We start from the raw sequence: 20190 nt of genomic DNA, 5'->3' as shown, positions 1-20190 counted from the left end.
GTTAAAACTGCCTAAATATAGCGTTGCTTTACCGCCAGCGCCCGCAACGCTTCAGTGTGAAAGTAGTCTAATACTTTGCTGAGGCACCTTTTGATTTTATGACAGCATTCAATCTTTCGTGGTAGTATTCTATCAGCTTGGCACATCTTGCCTTGAGAATCATTGCCCACTCTTCCTTGCAAAAGCGATCCAAATATGTCAGATTGCGAGGGCATATCTTGTGCCCAGCCCTCTTCAGATCACCCCACAGATTTTCAATTGGACTCAGGTCTGAGCTCTGGCTGGGCCATTCTTAAACTTTGATCATCTTCTGGTGAAGCCATTATTTTACTGATTTAGAGGTATGCTTTAGGTCATTGTGTTGAAAGGTGAAATTCCTCTTCATCTTTGGCTTTTTTAACAGGGGCCTGAAGGTTTTGTGCCAAAATTCACTGATATTTGGAACGGTTTATAAGTCTCTCCACCTTGACAAAAGCCCCAGTTTCAGTTGAAGAAAAACAGCCCCAGAGCATATTGCTGCCACCACCATTCTTCACTGTGGGTATAGTTTTTTTTTTTTTTTTTGGTGATGCACAGTGTTGGTTTTTTGCCAAACATACTTTTGGGACTTGTGGACACAAAATGTAATCTTGGTCTCAAACCATAACACATTTTCCCATATGCTTTTGGAGGACATGATATAGGCTTTTGCTAAAGATGTAGCAGGGCTTGGATGTTTTTCTTAGTAAGAAAAGGCTTCCAACCTGCCACCCTACTTCACAGCCCTGACATATAAAGAATACAGGAGACAGTTGTCACATACTATAGACAACCAATGCTTGCCAGATATTCCTGCAGCTCCTTTAATGTTGCAGTAGATCTCTTGGCAGACTCCCAGACCAGTTTTCTTTTTGTTTTTTCATCACTTTTGGAGGAGCGTCCAGTTCCTGGTAATGTCACGGTTATGCCATATTTTCTCCACTTAGCGATGAACACATTTACTTTGTTTCATGGTATATCTAATGCTTTGGAGATTTTTTCTATCCTTCTTCTGACTGATACCTTCCAACAATTAGATCCCTTTGATGCATTGTAAATACCAGAAGATTATCAATGTGTTGGAGTGGCCTAGCCAGAGCATCCCAAGGCAAGATGTGCCATGCTTATAGACTACTACCTCAAAAGACTGAATGCTGTCATAAAATCAAAGGGTGCTTCAATAAAGTATTAGTTTACTGGTGTGCATATTCACACAATTATGTTAGTGTACATTTTATATTTATTCCCCCACTAAAGATTTCAATTTGTTTTTAATTGAGTTGCACAGGATTATAGGTCACATCAAAAGGTGGAAAAACGTAGTAGATATTTATTTATCTCAAAAACCTGGCATTTTTTATTTTATTTACAGGGGCGTGTAGATTTTCAATATCCACTGTGCGTTTTGTTAAAAAATGGCTGCTCTCAGAAAAATGATATTTTGAGGACACAATGTAAAAAAATCCTCACATATTCTTCTTAATCAGAAGACACACATATATCCTAATTACTCCCACTGTTGTCAATCACACCCATTGAAGTGGGAGTGGGGCTGGGACCAAGCTGCGATCTGTGTGCCAATAGACACACAGAGCTGACTCAGGAGCAGGCCCGCAGGAGTGCCCCCAAAGCAAGTAGCTTACTATGGTGGACAGATGGTAGGTACTCAGCGGGTGGGAGGAACCAGGAGCCCAGTGGCGAACCTGAGAAACCATTGCACGGAGCAGGTAAGTTTAACATGCAAGCTAAAAAAAAAAAAATCTAATGTTTATGATCAATTTAAAATGAATGCCCAGCAAAAATTAAATGTGTTTATTTGTATAGACAAGGGAAGAACTGCAAATTCTGTAAAGTTGTTATTGCTATCCAACACTACTAAGAGATTTTCCCTCACTTAATATCCCTGCAACAACAATTTTACTAGGCAGGAGGTAAAGTAAAATCTACAACAGAGACACAGACAGTAATAAATACAGGTGTATCATTGTAACCCGTTTGCTAAAGGTAGTGTTAGCCTTTAAGGTCCCACAGAGAAACAGGGGAATATACAGGTGGGAGGTGTGTGTGTGATACCCTGCACAAATGCATTAACTAAGAAATGAGAGGCCAAAAGTCTCTGAAACAGAACAACCTAGGCTGAACTTTGCTCTCCGATGGTACTCAGGGCCAGATAATGATCTAAACTGAATGGAGGGAGGACAGGTATGCATACCATGGAGAGTGATGAAGGGCGCGTGATCAATTGCTCACATCAAAACGTATAAAATGTATTCATATGTAAATAGAAGCAAATAAAAGCAATTGAATAATACCAATACTACGTGTTTGCAAACAGGTAACAAAATATCGAAAACATGGAAATTAAAAATGGGTTAAAAGTATCATAAGCCCATGTTGAGGCGGGTGTTTAGAGTCGGCTGACGCGTTTCGAGGATAACCTCTTCATCAGAGCCTTTGAGAACCAGGGCGCAGTCTCTATGGGCCAGTAGGCCAAAATATGTACATCAACATAATGGCTAGTTGGAAAAAGTGGCCTGAAATGGGAAATGCGAATTTCTGTGTTTCATACCAGTCCACGTTCAAGCGTTCTATGTGATGGAATATCCTCCTTTATCTGAGGCAGAGACAGCTGCGGCTCGGCTGCAGTATCCTCTCAAGAGATCTTCACTCCCCTCCATCCTCCTTAATACAGGACAGCACTCTCCCAGGAGGACGCAGACAGGCCAAAAAATCTCTCTTCCATCCAGCCCGTGACAGGTCCACACCACCCTACAATCCCTTCTCTACAAATTTAAAGGAGAACACACACACCATCAACTATCACATAGAACGCTTGAACGTGGACTGGTATGGAACACAGAAAATTACATTTCCCATTTCAGGCCACTTTTTCCAACTAGCTATTATGTTGATGTACATACCCTGTTTCCCCGAAAATAAGACCTAGCGTGATTGTCAGTGATGGCTGCAATATAAGCTCTACCCCCCAGATAAGCCCTAGTTAAAGTCCTTGTAGGTCTTATTTTCAGGGTAGGGCTTATTTTCGGGGGAAACAGGGTAGGGCTTATTTGACGGGTAGGGATTATATTGCAGCCATCACCGACAATCACGCTAGGTCTTATTTTCGGGGAAACAGGGTATTTTGGCCTACTGGCCCATAGAGACTGCGCCCTGGTTCTCAAAGGCTCTGATGAAGAGGTTATCCTCGAAACGCGTCAGCTGACTCTAAACACCCACCTCAACATGGGCTTTTGATATTTTTAACCCATTTTTAATTTCCATGTTTTCGATATTTTGTTACCCGTTTGCAAACACGTAGTATTGGTATTATTAAATTGTTTTTATTTGCTTTTATTTGCTTCTATTTACATATGAATACATTTTATACGTTTTGATGTGAGCAATTGATCACGAGCCCTTCATCCATCACTCTCCATATAGCCTTACCTGACCACCCCGGGGTCAATTTCTGGGCAGCGGGACATGCAACACCATCACTTTTAGCTTTGCTACAGTTCACAATACTACTTTTTTCAAACCCAAACAGACCCTCACAAGCGCAGGAGTAATCTTTCCCTGTCCACAATATGCATACCATGGAGCAGGGGGTAATTGATTCGAATAAGCCACTGCTCCTTAGGATCTGCCATGATATTAAAGCCAGCGACCGAGAAGGAAGATGGTGTACTGGTTCCTGGGTAGAAGATAATGCAGAATAGCCCATGGAGCATCTACCAAGAGTCTGAGTATGTCTAGGTAACATGTCCTACTGGGCCAAGTCAATGTAATAAGAATCTGACGAATGCCCTTCATTTTGATTTTGAGCAGACAAGGGAGGGGTTGGAGAGACATAAAAAGAGTAGATAAGGTGGAACGGATGCATTGGAATCACCAGACTCACCTAGGATATGGACATCAGACGGGGTTGGAACATGCAGTCCTGTCCAAGAAAGGACCAAGTCTATTTCCCTTTGAAAAAGCATGACTTCTGGTGCCTCCTAGATGGTGTTGTTGGCCATTGTTATGGCACTGTACAACTATATTCCTGTCAGGTGACCTCCCCCAATTGAAGGATTAAGAATTGAAGGTTGAATTGCCCTGAGCTCCAGAATGCTGAAGGGAAGACAAGCTTCCTCTGTACCAAGATTGTGCCCAGAACTCCTGTCCAACCCCATAGGCTGGAATCTATAATGGGATCTTTTTATGTCTTTGGAGAAAAGGGTTTCCCCAACTCCAGTGTCATTTGGAGATTTATCACGCCAGGGAAAGTCTGGCTTTGTACGTCAGACACATGAGGAGGTCCAAGGACAGAATCAGTTTGTCCCACAAAACCAGAATGTTGAGTTGCATTTATTAGGAGTAAAACTGGGCTTACAACACTGTCTTAATGGAAGCTACCAAATACCCAATACCCCTCACACAGGTGTGAATCAGGCTGATCCTTAGACAGAAGGGCCAGGGACTGAGAGTGTTAGAACAGAAGTTTGTCCTGAGGCATAAAGATCATGGACAGAGAAGAATTCAGTGTCAGGCCAAGTGACGACTTCCAAAGGTTGAAGATCTGCACTGTCTGCTGGACATTGACTGACAGGGAAAGGAAAGGCTGATCCTTTAGCAAGAGATTATCCAGCTAACCCACAACATGTATCCCTGAGAATTAAGCAGAGCTACGACCAGGACAAGCATCTTGGTGAAAACACAGGGGAGATGTGGATAGGCCAATAGGAAGGCCAACAGATTATTACTCATGATCAGCAGCAAAACGCAGACGGTGTTGATAAGGAAAGATGGAAATGTACAAGTAAGCATCCCGCTTGGAAAGAGGGAAGAAATTACAAACCTAGCTATTCTATGCAGGGCATTGAACCAACAGAAATGAGCTGAAGGTTTTTGGATCCAGAATGGGCCAAAAGCCTCTATTGGGTTTGAGAAGTACGAAAAAGTTCAAGGAGACCCCTGAAAGAGTTCCTCATGCGATACTGAAGAACTGATCCCCTGCAAGAAGAGCTGCAGCAAGAAGATCAAATTTGAGAGCATGAAGTAGGAAGGAGACATCAATCTCTAAAATTCTAGCTCTGGAAGTGACACACTGTGCCTAAATATATGCGATTTCCTGGGACCAGAAGGCCGGCAGATGTCTCTCCATTATGTCAAACTGGGTCACTGAGAAGAGGGCTTGGAGACAGACTTCCTGTCAAGGGGGACCATGTCTTTGTAAAGGTTTGTTTGGCACCCAAGGGGGGACAAAAGGAAGTTTTCCTAGTCTCAGAAGTAGGTGGTTTGCCAGCAGATTTGCACATTTTCTTATTCTAATGGAGGAGAATACTCTTATCCCCTGTAACTTTCTTGATTTACTTCTCAAAGAAGGTACCAAGCAGGGGTTCAACCTTAAAAGGACAGATGCTCAAGGGGTTTTCTGGCATGGGAGTTCTCCTGATCAGTACTCAAGCCAAGGAACCCTCTACATACGGCCACAGAGGCTCATCCTGGAAATCTGGTGAAGCGTATCTACCAAGATGTTCATGCAGTAGCGTGAGGCCACAGGTAAAAGTCCTAGTTGATGGTGAATGGAGGGATCAATTAAGATGGAGCTAGGGTCTCGAGCCATGTGATGTCCAGGCAGTAAGGGTCAGGGTAACATACATAAAAACAACCACCAGTTGTTTAGCAGGACATGCCAAGGATAAAAGGGTCTTAAAGATTGTCCACTGGGTCCTCAACACATTATTATCCTCTTAATGAAATGTAAGTATCTTGTTAAAACAAAAGATGGCAGGGTAAACAAACTACCAGGACCATCCATTTTGCATGAAGTGCTCCTTGATAGGATATTGCTGACCAAATGGTTGGAAGGAGCGAACAGCTTTTCAGTGTGTGACTAATCTTCAAATAGGGCGAGTGGATTGGAAAGGTCTTAGCAGGTCTGGGAAGCCACCCAAGAGTAGAAAATGAAGAAGGTAATTTGTGACTGATGTTATCTGCGGCTTCTATCAGAACCAACATTATGCCTTCGAAACCAGATATTATGTCAAAAAAAGTAACAGGATGACTGTTGCAGAAGGCAGGGAATCAGACTGGGGGGCAACTATCTGAACAGAGGTAACTAGAGCCCTGTGGATATACACTACCAATACCCATGCTTAGGTTATGTGCCAAGTTCTTACCTCTGTGTTAATGGGAAGAATAAAGGCTACTGTGCCAGGCACAATAGGCTGCTGCACCCCAAGGTGGGCATACATGGATCACTGTGCAATACTTTGGAAGGAGCTGCTGGTGCAAGTCGAGAGAAGCAAGCCCACAGAAGGGAAATGGAATGCACATTGCTCAGTTGAAGCAGCCAAGAACAAGGCTGTGCAGGCCAGACCTGCACCAGACAGAGCAAAAAATTGTGCCACAGATCTGGACCTGTGTAGCACCCTGTGGTTTACTCAATGTGATGCATCCCGTGCAAAGGTGAACACCCATGCAGGATCCAGATCCCAAAGCAACATTACAGGCATGACCCGCATCTTAATGCAAGCGGGGCCCGAATATGGACCCCCAAGGCTCAGCCAAGGTGTCAACTGAAGTCATCTGGAAGTAGCAGAAGGAGTCACAGTGGCTATGAAGCAGCCAGGAATCTTGATAGGAGAAACCATCACCATAGGAATGCGCTAAGCTTCATTTAGGCTAGCTGGGAATGGGAGGGGTTATATACGGAATGTCCCTGCAGCTTTACTTTTATTTTATTTTTAAAAGTGTTCATATACTACATATATCCCTATACTGTGTGTGTGTATATATACGGTATATATATATATACATATATATATATATATATATATATATATATACATATACATATATACACACACACACATACATAAACGATATATATATATATATTTATTTTACACACACATACATGTACACGTATCTCACACAACCCCCACATTTTTGTAAATATTTTATTATATCTTTTCATGTTACAACACTGAAGAAATTACATTTTGCTACAATGTAAAGTAGTGAGTGTACAGCTTGTATAACAGTGTAAATTTGCTGTCCTCTCAAAATAACTCAACACACAGCCATTGTCTAAACTGCTGGCAACAAATGTTGAGTACACCTCTAAGCGAAAATGTCCAAAATGGGCCAAATGGTCACCATTATTTTCCAGCACTGCCTTAACCCCCTTGGGCATGGAGTTCACCAGAGCTTCACAGGTTGCCACTGGAGTCCTCTTCCACTCCTCAATGACGATATCATGGAGCTGGTGGATGTTATAGACCTTGCGCTCCTCCACTTACGATTGAGGATGCCCCACAGATGCTCAATAGGGTTTAGATCTGGAGACATGCTTGGCCAGTCCACTACCTTTACCCTCAGCTTCTTTTTGGAGGTGTGTTTGGGGTCCTTATCCCCTTCCCGCCGACCGTACGCAGGTCTGCGTACTCGGCTTTCAGGGGGGTATACCGGGATGATGCCCGCAGCTGCAGGCATCATCCCCGTACCGTTGTTTCTAACCGGCGATCGGCTATCCGTATATAACAACCGATGCGGCTAAAAGCCATTCGGCTGTTATACCGGAGGAGCGGGAGGGGGCGCTGGTGTCCAATCGGCTGCCTCCGGCGGTTGGGGGCGGGCTGGAACGAAGCCATGAATGGCTTCGTTCCAGCCTTCTAATTATAAACGCGGAAGCGACGTCATGACATCACCACCTGTTTACATTCCTTGTGACAGCAATAAAAGTAAAAAAAAAAAAAAAAAAACACATTTTTTTTAAACACAATTTATAAGTATAAAAATAAATAAAATAAATTAAAAAAATTTTTTTTTTTTAAAGTGCCCCCGTGAGCTCGCGCAGCGAAGAAAACCCATACGGAAGTCGCGCCCGCATATGTAAACGGTGTTCAAATCACACATGTGAGGTATCGCCGCGATCGTCAGAGCGAGAGCAATAATTCTAGACCTAGACCTCCTCTGTATGGTAACCGTAAAAAAAATTTAAAGCGTCGCCTATGGAAATTCATAGCTACCATAGTATGTCGCCATTCCACGAGTGCGTGCAATTATAAAGCGTGACATGTTTGGTATCTATTTACTCGGCGTAACATCATCTTTCACATTATACAAAAAAATTGGGGTAACTTTACTGTTTGGATTTATTAAAATTCATGAAAGTGTCCCTTTTCCAAAAATTTGCGTTTAAAACACCGCTGTACAAATACCGTGTGATATAAAATATTGCAACAATCTCCATTTTATTCTCTAGATTCTCTGCTAAAAAATATATTATAATGTTTGGGGGTTCTAAGTAATTTTCAAGCAAAAAATATGGATTTTAACTTGTAAACACCCAATTTCAAAAATAGGCTTAGTCATGAAAGGGTTATCATTGGAATACTGCCCTGCGGCCCAGTCTCTGAAGGGAGGGGATCATGCTCTGCTTCAGTATGTTACAGTACATGTTGGCATTCATGGTTCCCTCATAAACTGTAGCTCTCCAGTGTCTCCCACCACCATGCGTGACTGTAGGCAAGACACACTTGTCTTTGTACTCCTCACCTGGTTGCCACCACACATGCTTGACACCACACATGCTTGACACCAACTGAACCAAATACGTTTTATCTTGGTCTCATCAGACCACATGACATGGTTCCAGTAATCCATGTCCTTATTCTGCTATTCTTCAGCAAACTGTTTGCTGGCTTTCTTGTGCATCATCTTTAGAAGAGGCTTCCTTATGGGATGACAGCCATGCAGACCAATTTGATGCAGTGTGCGGAGTATGGTCTGAGCACTGACAGGAGACAGCAAATTTACACTGTTATACAAGCTGTACACTCACTACTACATTATAACAAAGTATAATTTCTTCAGTGTTGTCACATGAAAATCTAAAATAACATATTTACAAAAACGTGAGGGGTGTATTCACTTTTGTGAGATACTGTGTATGTATATGTCGATGCGTTTCGCCCCTCCGAGGACGTCAAAGGACTAGGGCATTGACGCGCTTCGCCCCTCCTCCAGGGCGTCATACTTTGATGACGCCCTGGAGGGGCAAAACGCGTCAATGCACTTCCAGGTCACATTAACCATTGACGCAATTTCCGCCTCCATGGAACGCACGCCATACAGCGGCGGACTCGGATGTTCTCACTGATGCCTGTTTTTGCCAGATATCCTGTAAGTGGCACCTAGATTGTGCTCTAAATTTCACTTTAGCGGTATTTCACTATGAGCTTTCTCTGTTTCCCCATCTATGGAGTGTGGTGTATCCTTTCTGTTATAAAGCAACCCCCTTGGAAGAGTTTTTGAGCAACCATCCTACATATCCCAGATCAATAGATCACAGCCTTTTTGACCCCCAGACTGCGAAGCTGAGGGTCCATTGTTTCTGGTGAGTGGGGTCACTGAAGGGGGAGTGTGGCACCTCACACTTTGCAAGTTTGGAGCACCGTTGCATTTTTTTCCATTACTATATAAGCACCAAGCACTTTATAGATTTGTGTATAATATATATTTTTGTTGCATTATGGCACAAACATATTGATATATATGGCACTAACCACCATGAATTGTATAGAATAATATATGCTGCCAGCGCGGTTTTATATTTTCTAAAAATAGCCATTGAACCACACAATGCCATGCAGTGCGGATACACATATGCCGTTAACTTTAAAGGGGTGTAGAGCTGATTCATTTTGTTAAGTAGCCTAGCTCTGAGGAACAGGGTGTGCCCCCGAAACACATCCGCTCTACATCCTTTTGATGTGCGTGTCCGCACTGCATTACATTGTGTGGTTCAATGGCTATTTTTAGTTGCTACTTTGTGAGTATCAATTTTTATATTGAATAAGTGAAATTAATGTGTACTTAATGTTATATCCACTTAAGGAATTCTGTACAGATGATGTTGTAAATTTACACGTTCCACAGTGCACAGCTAGACAGGCGACTCAGTTCCCAATTCAGTAATTCATCTTACTGGTATACCAGCTGAGCTTAATATTTCCCCCCTTCTGTCACCAGACTCTTTAATTGGCATCATGCTTTCTGTCCAGCGTGCAGAGGCTGACCAGGGAAGCAGTAATGCTAAATCAGGAAGTAGCAGAAATTAAGTATACAGAAATTAGCAGAAATAAAAGAATTTAAAAAAGGACCACCAATTCTTTGCAGCATTCAAAAAACATTAGTGCTCTTCCTATTAATCTGAAAAAAAAAAAGTTTAGGACTGTAGATGCTTGCCTCTAAATTCTGCACACAATCAGCATACTTGGCAACATTGTCCACACTTACTGCTTGCCCTCACTTGCTGGTTTCAAAACATATTTATCAAAGTAAAGCCGGACCAGGCGCTCCCTCTCCGCCAATCCAGGAAGGTCAAAGTTGACAATCTCATCTATTCGATCATTGATGGCCCAGTCAAACTGTTCTGGCTGATTACTGGCCAGCACCAACATAAACCTGGAAGAGGAAACACAGCTTTACTTAGTATGCAAATTGTATTCACAGGATTAAAGTGTTACTAAACCCACAACAGTAAAATAAGTCTGTATATGCAGTAAAGCATGATTATACTCACTGTGGAACCTAAGGGGTTAGTCCTCTGCATTGTGTAAAAATGCTGTTTGATCCCGTCTTCTCTGATCCTCCCCTATTTTCACAGTCCCCAATATATGAGAGCCTTGGGCACCCTGCACATACTCAGTTTGGGGTTTATCGCTAGAGAGGGTGCATGTGATCAGCCCAGGGCCAATCAGTACTGTCCAGACAGAGGGTCAGGTGTCATGCAGCCTCATAGCACAATCAGTCAGGAGCATAAAAACTCCCCCTACAAGCTTTAACCAGCCACTCATAGAAGTCATGAGACTGCTACAGTGCCTTGAAAATGTATTCATACCCCTTGAAATTTACCAAATGTGGTCATGTTACAATCAAAAACTTAAATGTATTTTTATTGGTATTTTATATGATAGACCAACACAAAGTGGCACAGAATTGTGAGTGAAAGGAAAATGGTTTTCATATATTTGTACAAATCAATATGTGAAAAGTGTGCTGTGCATTTGTATTCAGCCCCCGAGTCAATACTTTGTAGAACTACCTTTCACTGCAATTACAGCTGCAAGTCTTTTTGGGGATGTCTCTACCAGCTTTGTACATCTAGAGAGTGACATTTTTGCCCATTTTTCTTTGCAAAAAAGCTCAAGCTTTGTCAGATTGGATGGAGAGCGTCTGAACAGCAATTTTCAAGTCTTGCCACAGATTCTCAAATGGATTTAGGTCTGGACTTTGACTGGGCCATTCTAACACATGGATATGCTTTGATCTAAACCATTCCATTGTAGCTCTGACTGTATGTTTAGGGTGGTTGTCCTGAACCTCCCCCCAGTCTCAAGTCTTTGGCAGACTAACAGGTTTTCATCTAAGATTGCACTGTATTTGGCTCCATCCAGCTTCCCATCAACTCTGACCAGCTTCCCTGTCCCTGCTGAAGAAAAAACATCCCCACAACATGATGCTGTCGCCACCAACATGTTTCACGGTGGGGATGGTGTGTTCAGGGTGATCTGCAGTGTTAGTTTTCCACCACACATAGCGTTTTGCTTTTAGGCCAAAAAGTTAAATTTTTGTCTCATCTGACCAGAGCACCTTCTTCCACGTTTGTTGTGTCCCCCACATGGCTTCTCACAAACTGCAAATGAGACTTCTTATGGCTTTCTTTCAACAATGGCTTTCTTCTTGCCACTCTTCCATAAAGGCCAGATATGTGGAGTGCACGACTAATAGCTGTCCTGTGGACAGATTCTCCCACCTGAGCTGTGGACCCTTGCAGCTCCTGCAGTTACCATGGGCCTCTTGGCTGCTTCTCTGATTAATGCTCTCCTTTCCCAGTCTGTCAGTTTAGGTGGACGGCCATATCTTGGTAGGTCTGCAGTTGTGCCATACTCTTTCCATTTTTTGGATGATGGATTGGACAGTGGTTTGTGAGATCTTCATAGCATGGGATATTTTTTTTTAAAACCTAACCCTGCTTTAAACTTCTCTACAATTTTATCCCTGACCTGTCTGTGTGTTCCTTGGCCTTCATGATGCTGTTTGTACATTAAGGTTCTCTAACAAACCTCTGAGGGCTTCACAGAACATGCCGAGATTAAATTACACACAGGTGGACTCGATTTACCAATTCAGTGACTTCTGAAGGCAATTGGTTCCACTAGATTTTAGTTAGGGGTATCAGAGTAAAGGGGGCTGAATACAAAACGCACGCCCCACTTTTCACATATTTATTTTTAAGAAATTTTAAAAACCATTTATCATTTTCTTTTCACTTCACACAATTATGTGCCACTTTGTTTTGGTCTATCACAAAAAATCCCAATTAAATACAATTATGTTTTTGGTTGAAACATGACAAAATGTGGAAAATGTCAAGGGAATGAATACCTCAAGGCACTGTATGTACTGCTGATGAGAAAAGGTATTTAGCAGTTTATATTTACTAAAATAATTGCATTGCCATGTTCTGTGTACTGTGGGAGACCAGATATAGTGAATGTGGGTCCTGGGTTTAGTAACACTTTATTGCTATTGTTGAACAAATATTCTACAATGCCATCAGTCAATCCAAAAATTTTACAAATCTGAAGGTTTCAAAAAGAAAAAAGGGAGTTTTGTCTTTCTCAGGGGAAAATAGAATTTTACTTACAGTAAAATTCCTTTCCCCGAGTTTGAGAAACAGAGCTGTTGACTGAGCACAAGTTGGTTATGCTGCCATTTGGAGGAGTAGAGCACTTGGGACACAAACTAAAGAGCAGCTTGGTGGTTAGTTCCCAAAAGGAGTCATTCTCATTTCATCTGTACAATCTTGACACTTCAGCTTGTCCATCTTGTTCAGTGGGGTAATTTTTCAACCCTCTTTAACTACGTCTATGAGCACTTTTACACCTTGTATTCTGGAGTCTGAACCCTCCTGCTAGGTTGCAGTTCTGTTGTGGGTCTGGAGGCTAAATGATTCTGTGGGGTTCCATATTCTTTGTGCATTTCTGCAACCTTGCTGAATATTCACAAAAGGTTTGATTTTTCAGGTGTCACACCTCAATAGTTTAGTTACTTCAAAGAGTACTGCATCTATCTGAAGGGTGTTTTACAATTAGATTTTTCTGGCCCATTTTATCTGGGGGTAATAAAGCTGCCTAATAATTATGCACACCCGACAGTAAAAATATGGCTTCCCAATAAAACAAAAGCATATGCTAAAGCACTTAATTAGAACGGTATCTACACTTACAGATTTCTTTTAGTCCCTCTGCAAGTTATACAAACACCTATTCAGCCTAAAAGTGCAGTGCAGTCCACATAATGCAGCATCCCTTGATGGGGTGACAATGCTCCTGCACTGCTCTTTATCTAAGAGCGGAGTTGCCACTCATGTATTATTAGCATTGTCACTGGGGATTTACAAGCCTGAAGTTTGTCAATCAGCACCTGTCCACATCTAGCCCTGCCTTCCACTTTTTAGATTGGCAACACTGAATCTGCTGCTGACACCCTCCTACTGTGATCTACAATGGCTGGGGGGGTATGGGGGAAGATGGAGGCTTTTGCTCAGTTAACGAAGATCAAGAAATGTTTTTTTGCTTAAATTAACATGGCTTGTGCATCACATTACTTCATTTGGCCCCTGTTTAGACTGTCATACAGAAGCCTTTATTTGTACTTTATTATAAGGTATGAAACATTTAGGCCACACACTGACGAAAAAAATGATAGATCACCATGAACTTACATCCAATAAACATAGAATAAAAAGGATTCGATTTGGAAAACATGTATAAAAATAATGGTAAGGTCAGAGTACCAACTGCTTCATATCTGCGCATGCAATGCATGTAGTGCAGGGGTCTGCCTCATGGAATACCAACAAGCCGTTTATGTAGAGTCTCACTATAATAGGATTTTTTAAAACAGCTTACCTGTAAAATCCTTTTCTTTCGAAGGACATCACAGGACACAGAGCCACAGTAATTACTGATGGGTTATATAGGGTATCACTGGTGATTGGACACTGGCACACCCTATCAGGAAGTTCAACCCCCTATATAATCCCCCCCCTTGCAGGGATACCTCAGTTTTGTAGCCAAGCCATATAGGGTATAAGAAGAGGGGTGGGACCTCTGTGTCCCGTGATGTCCTTTGAAAGAAAAGGATTTTACAGGTAAGCTGTTTTAAAAAATCCTATTTTCTTTCTCGAACATCACGGGACACAGAGCCACAGTAATTACTGATGGGATGTCCCAGAGCAATGCTACCTGAGGGGGGGGAACCACGACCAAGTAGGGTGCAATCAGACCTGAGGACCCTGTAGCACTGCCTGCAGCACACTACGCCCAAAGGCGATATCCTCATGCCTTCTCACATCCACCTGATAGAATCTGGTGAATGTATGAACTGAAGACCAGGTTGCGGCCTTGCAGATTTGAGCCATAGAGGCCCGGTGATGCACTGCCCAAGAAGCACCAATAGCCCTTGTGGAATGTGCCCTGATCTGAAACGGAGGAATCTTCTGTTTCAAACTGTAAGCTTGAATGATCAATTGTCGAATCCATTTAGAAATGGTAGCTTTTGACGCTGCCTGTCCTCTATTGGGACCCTCTGGCAGCACAAACAAAACATCCGTCTTGCGGATCTGAGCAGTTGCCCCGAGATAGGCCTTAACTGCTCTTACTACATCCAACGAATGTAGAGATCTCTCTTCCGGAGAACAGGGATCTGGAAAAAAGGAAGGCAGAACAATGTCTTGGTTTAAATGAAAATCAGAAACCACCTTCGGTAAAAAAACTAGGATGAGGGCGCAGTACCACTCTATCCTTGTGTATAATCAAATAAGGCTCCTTACAGGAAAGGGCTGCTAATTCTGAAACTCTTCTAGCAGAAGAGATGGCCACCAGAAAAATTAACTTCCTTGTCAACAAGACCAAAGGAATCTGACTTATTGATTCAAAAGGCTGTTTCTGTAACACAGCCAGGACCAAGTTCAAGTCCCAGGGGTTTAGGGGCGCTTTAACCGGAGGATTAAGACGCATCACCCCCTGCATAAAGCTTCGGACCAAAGAATGCGAAGCAAGTGGCCGCTGAAATAATACTGATAAAGCAGAGACCTGGCCCTTGATGGTACTCAAGGCCAGCTTCATCTCTAATCCTAATTGTAGAAAATCAAGAATTCTACCTATGACATATTTCCTGGGATGCCAACCTCTGGATTCACACCAGGATACATAAGCTTTCCAGACTCTATGATAAATCATCCTGGAAGCTGGATTCCTTGCATTAATCAAGGTAGATATGACAGGACCTGAGAGCCCACGACTCTTCAGAACGTGGGTCTCAATAGCCAAACTGTCAAATTTAGCGTTTGTAAGGCAGGATGGAACACTGGACCTTGAGATAACAGGTCTGGGCGTACCGGTAGGGTCCACGGGGAACCCACCGTCATCCTTACTATTTCTGCATACCAAGTCCTTCTGGGCCAAGCGCGGGCCACCAGAAGTACCGACTTCCTTTCCTGCCTGATCCTGCGAAGGAGTCGTGGTAGTAGCAGAATAGGCGGGAATGCGTAAATCAGTGAGAACTGATGCCACGGAATCACCTACGCATCCCTCCCCGCATGCAAGAGGATCTTTTGTCCTTGCCACAAATCTGTCTATCTTTTTGTTGAATCGGGATGCAAAGAGATCTACATCTGGAACCCCCCATCTTTGGCATATAGCCCAAAAGACGTCGGGATGCAGAGACCATTCCCCTGGAAGTAACTGCTGGCGACTTAGTCCACCTGCCAGTTCTCTATTCTCGGGGTGAAAACTGCTGATATGCATGGCACATGCATCTCTGCCCAGACTAAGATCTGGTTCACCTCCTTTTGAGCAGCTCGGCTCCGGGTGCCTCCCTGATGATTGACATAAGCCACTGCTGTGGCATTGTCGGACTGGATCCTGACCGGACAACCCTGTAGCCTGATAGTCCAGGCTTTTAGGGCTAGATATATCGCCCGGATCTCCAGAATGTTGATGGGTAAGGTCCTCTCGGTCTTGGACCATATCCCCTGAACCGCAGACTGTTCCAGAACTGCTCCCCAACCTGACAGACTGGCATCTGTTGTTACCACTGTCCAGGTAACCGGTAGAAAGGATTTCCCCTTCTGCAGGTTTTCGGGTATGAGCCACCAATTGAGGCTCTGACGCACCGCATGCGACAGGTGCATCGGAAAGTCTAATGCCTGAACCTTCTTGTTCCAGGTCGACAGAATACTGTGTTGCAGCATTCTTGAATGAAACTGAGCATAGGGAACTGCTTCGAATGAAGCCACCATTTTCCCTAGTGGCCTCATACAAAGGCGGACAGAGGGACCATTCTTGGTCCTGACTGCCAGAATCAGCTCTCTTAAAGCAGCGATCTTTGCCTGGGGTAGAAATATTTTCTCCTGGCTTGTATCTATAATCAGACCTAAATACTCCAGTCTTCTTACTGGTTTTAGGAAAGACTTTTCTAGGTTGAGGATCCAACCCAGGTGTTCTAGATACCTGACTGTGGTCCTCAAGTTTCCATTCAAAGAGGCTACCGACCGGTCTATCAAGAGCAGGTCGTCTAGGTATGCTATGACAGCTATACCCTGAGCCCTTAATCTGGCCAGAGGAGGGGCCAAGATCTTTGTGAACACTTGAGGTGCAGTGGCTATCCCGAAAGGCAGAGCCACAAACTGGAAATGGCGCCCTCCTACCTCGAAGCGCAGAAACTTCTGATGAGCAGGAAAAATGGGTACATGCAGATATGCATCTCTGATGTCTATCGATGCCAGAAATTCTCCTCCCTGCAGGGTGGGAACTACTGTCCGAATTGATTCCATGCGGAAGGATTGAATCCTTAGGAATCGGTTCAGATCCCTTAAATCCAGAATGGGTCTGACATCCCCATTTGGCTTTTGGACCGTAAAAAGGTTGGAATAGAAGCCCAATCCCTGGTCCTTTGCAGGAACTATCATAATGATCTCCTGCGACAAAAGTCGCTCTAACGCTAGAAGGAGCGACTGCTTCTTCTCTGGGTCTCTGGGGACACTTGATCTGAGGAACCGAGGAGAGGGAAATTCCTGAAACTCCAGCTTGTACCCTAAGGTTACTGTGGAGATTACCCATCTGTCCTGGAAATCCTCCTGCCAGAGCCCTGAGAACTGTCGCAGTCTTCCCCCCACTCGAGTGAACGGGGGCGCCCCCTCATGCAGAGGTCTTAGTGTTTTGCCTATTAGGCTTCTTCCCTCAGGACTTCTTTTGTCCCTGGGGTTGACTCTTGTCTCTGGACCCAGAAGGAGGCGGCCGTCGAGACTGCCTGGAGGCTGAAGCCCCCGGCGCTGGGGAAAGAGTCCGTTTGAAAGAGGGACGCTTACTCTTCTCTTTGACAGGTAAGAGAGTGCTTTTCCCACAAGAGATTCTCTTAATATAGTTATCCAAGTCTTCTCCAAACAACCTTGCACCACAAAATGCAAACCCAGCCAGCAGCTTCTTACATGGTGCTTCGGCTGACCAATTTTTCAACCATAGGATTCTACGTATATGCACCAACCCCAGTAAAAGACGGGAGGTTTGCACGATAGAATCTCTAATGGCGTCAACCACAAAGCATAAGGCCGCTGGAAGGTTAGCAAACCCCTGGGCCTGTTGTTCAGGTAATACTTTGATGACCTGCTTAACATGGTCTCTTAAGTATTGACAGACTCCAATCGCTGCTACTGCAGGTTGAGCCACTGAACCTGCTAAGGAAAAAACATCCTTCAATAGGGATTCCATCTTTTTATCTACAGGATCCCTGAGCATCTGAGCATTGTCTACAGGACAAGTCAGACTATTATTTATGGAGGAAATGGCGGCAACAATGGCCGGTATTCCCCACATTTTAATAAACTTTTCTTCCATCGGATAAAGTGTTGAAAACTTTCTCGGCGGAAAAAAACGTTTGTCTGGGTGATGCCACTCAGAATAAACAAGCTTTTCAAGTAAATTGTGAACAGGAAAAGTCTGTGCTGCTTGGAAAGGTTTCAGTGACCCCAAAGCAGAAGAGGATTCTTTAGCAGTTTCAGGTACGGGCAACTTAAATGTGGAGCGGACCAATCCAGTAAGGATCTGCACTAAGACTTTCTCCTCTTGGGAAGTCGCAGAGGGCCCCTCTCCACCTGATTCCTCCGAAGAGGAATCATCCGTCCCATCCCGATCCTCTGAAAGGGATTCATCTCCTTTATCCCAGAACTCCTCTTCCTGAAGGTCTTGAGGAACAGAGGAAGGCCTAGTGCGTTTTCTTCTACTGGGTGAAGATGTAATCACGGCCATTAATCTTTCCTCTAGACCATTAATGGTTGAGGAAAAAACCTCTTGTGTAATGTATACAGGGGCTGAAGTGCCAGAAGCAGGTGTAGCCCCTGACCCCAACGGCTCTCCCTGGCTAGCCGTCCCTGGCCCATCAGGGGGGGAGGATGCTGCTGACAGGGGGCCCTCAGAACCTGAACGAGATCCCCTAGTGTCTCTGGTTCTTGGGGTGCTTGAACCTCTTCTACCCATAGTGCAAAGCAACAAGGTGTGAGGTATACAAATGAACACTGACTGCTGAGCGATGTAGCCTGGCTTAAAGCCTTGCTACCCAATGCTCAGTCTGGTGTTACTTCAGTAAATGCTGCCTAGGAGAATGCCTGTGTCCCACCTTACATGCGACTGTCAGCTCTGTGTCTCTCCAAAGGCTGTGTGCACCTGCACAGAGTGCCTTAATAGCCTGCAGCTGGCCTGAGTGGGAGTCTAAGAACCTGTGCTGATGTCCAGCCCCCCCCCGCTCGAATTTTGAAAAAAACGAGCGCTTCCCGCGCTGGCCGACTCTCCTGTAATACTATGGAGGAAGGCTGGGGGAGGGGGAGGAGGGAGAGAAGCTGGTAGTAAAGACCTGACTAAACGGCAATGGTCGGAAATGGCGGCCGAGGCAGCGGTGCCCGAGCGGTATAACCACTTTCTAGAACCCTGTGGCCTCTCTCTAGCCTGGGGGGAACATTCAAATATGAGAAATCCCCCCATCCATCCTACCTTTGCAGCCGGCCTGAGACGCTGTGAAACACATGTGCAGCATAGACACTGAGACAGAAAATCCAGCATGTAAAGGTTTGTGCTCTTGGCAGCCCCCGGTGGTCACAATAGGCATAGTATGCATTTACCTTAAAGGAGAAACCTACTAGAATTAGAAAATTCTGTGGAATCTCCTCTTACCTTATCCAGCCGCAGGGTTCAGTTTACACAGACCCAATCTTCACCTCTCACGGTGGGCTCCGTTTGAAAAAACCGTCAGAGACTGGGGCCCCCTATGAATATGGGGATCCTGCAGTTCTGGGCCCGTAAAGCACCCGGCTAGAAATTAGGCTAGAAAACCATTTTCTAATATGCGGGGTCCAGCTCTCTAAAAAGAGAAGCATTACAGGTAAAACCTCGTTTCTTCGGACACGAGGCCCGGGTACCATCCTATTCGGCCTAGAAAGGACACTTTGAATGGATCCGGTCTGCCTGGCTTGCCCCAGTATAGGATATAGGATATTCCCTTTGGAGCTCAGCACAGGACATCTTTACACGTCCATCACCTAAGACACTGGCGTAAAAACTGAGGTATCCCTGCAAGGGGAGGGATTATATAGGAGGTTGAACTTCCTGATAGGGTGTGCCAGTGTCCAATCACCAGTGATACCCTATATAACCCATCAGTAATTACTGTGTCTCTGTGTCCCGTGATGTTCGAGAAAGAAATATTTTTTTACAAATCTAATGGAGGTTGTATAATCAGACTGTAGCATATCTAGCAAGCTTTAAAGATACCAACAAAGGAGCTGATTAATCAAAGTACAAAGCAACCATTCTCTCAATGCACAATCATGGTAAGGGAGAATCGGATTGCTGTTACGACAAACACAGACTGTTCTTGCTTCAGACGCAGTAATAAATAATACCCGACTTTGCTGCTGAGTCAATCTCTCCACATGGCCTCTCATATCATCCCTCTTGAATTTATTGTTTTCTTCCTGCCGCTTTGAAAGAGTTCTCAATAAATTCACAAGTAACAAGCCCAAGGAAACACCCGAGGTGACCAATGGGAGAGACGCCTGGA

The 20190-nt window shown here is 44.1% G+C and overlaps 1 protein-coding gene across 1 annotated transcript in view; it reads right to left on the bottom strand.

Annotated features, from left to right (window-relative positions):
* The window catches only part of ATAD3A (ATPase family AAA domain containing 3A), a gene marked incomplete at its 5' end in the record, with an annotated part of 141745 nt that overhangs the window by 46192 nt on the left and 75363 nt on the right, over positions 1-20190 (bottom strand). The window contains 1 exon segment of the mRNA XM_073602890.1: positions 10309-10476. Within this exon segment, the coding sequence (XP_073458991.1) occupies positions 10309-10476 (168 nt within the window).

This window comes from Aquarana catesbeiana, linkage group LG10 (genome assembly GCF_042186555.1).
Source record: "Aquarana catesbeiana isolate 2022-GZ linkage group LG10, ASM4218655v1, whole genome shotgun sequence".
In the NCBI taxonomy this organism is placed as follows: Eukaryota; Metazoa; Chordata; class Amphibia; order Anura; family Ranidae; genus Aquarana; species Aquarana catesbeiana.
The sequence above is the reverse complement of the archived record's forward strand: the minus strand, read 5'-3'. Positions and strand labels throughout refer to the sequence as shown.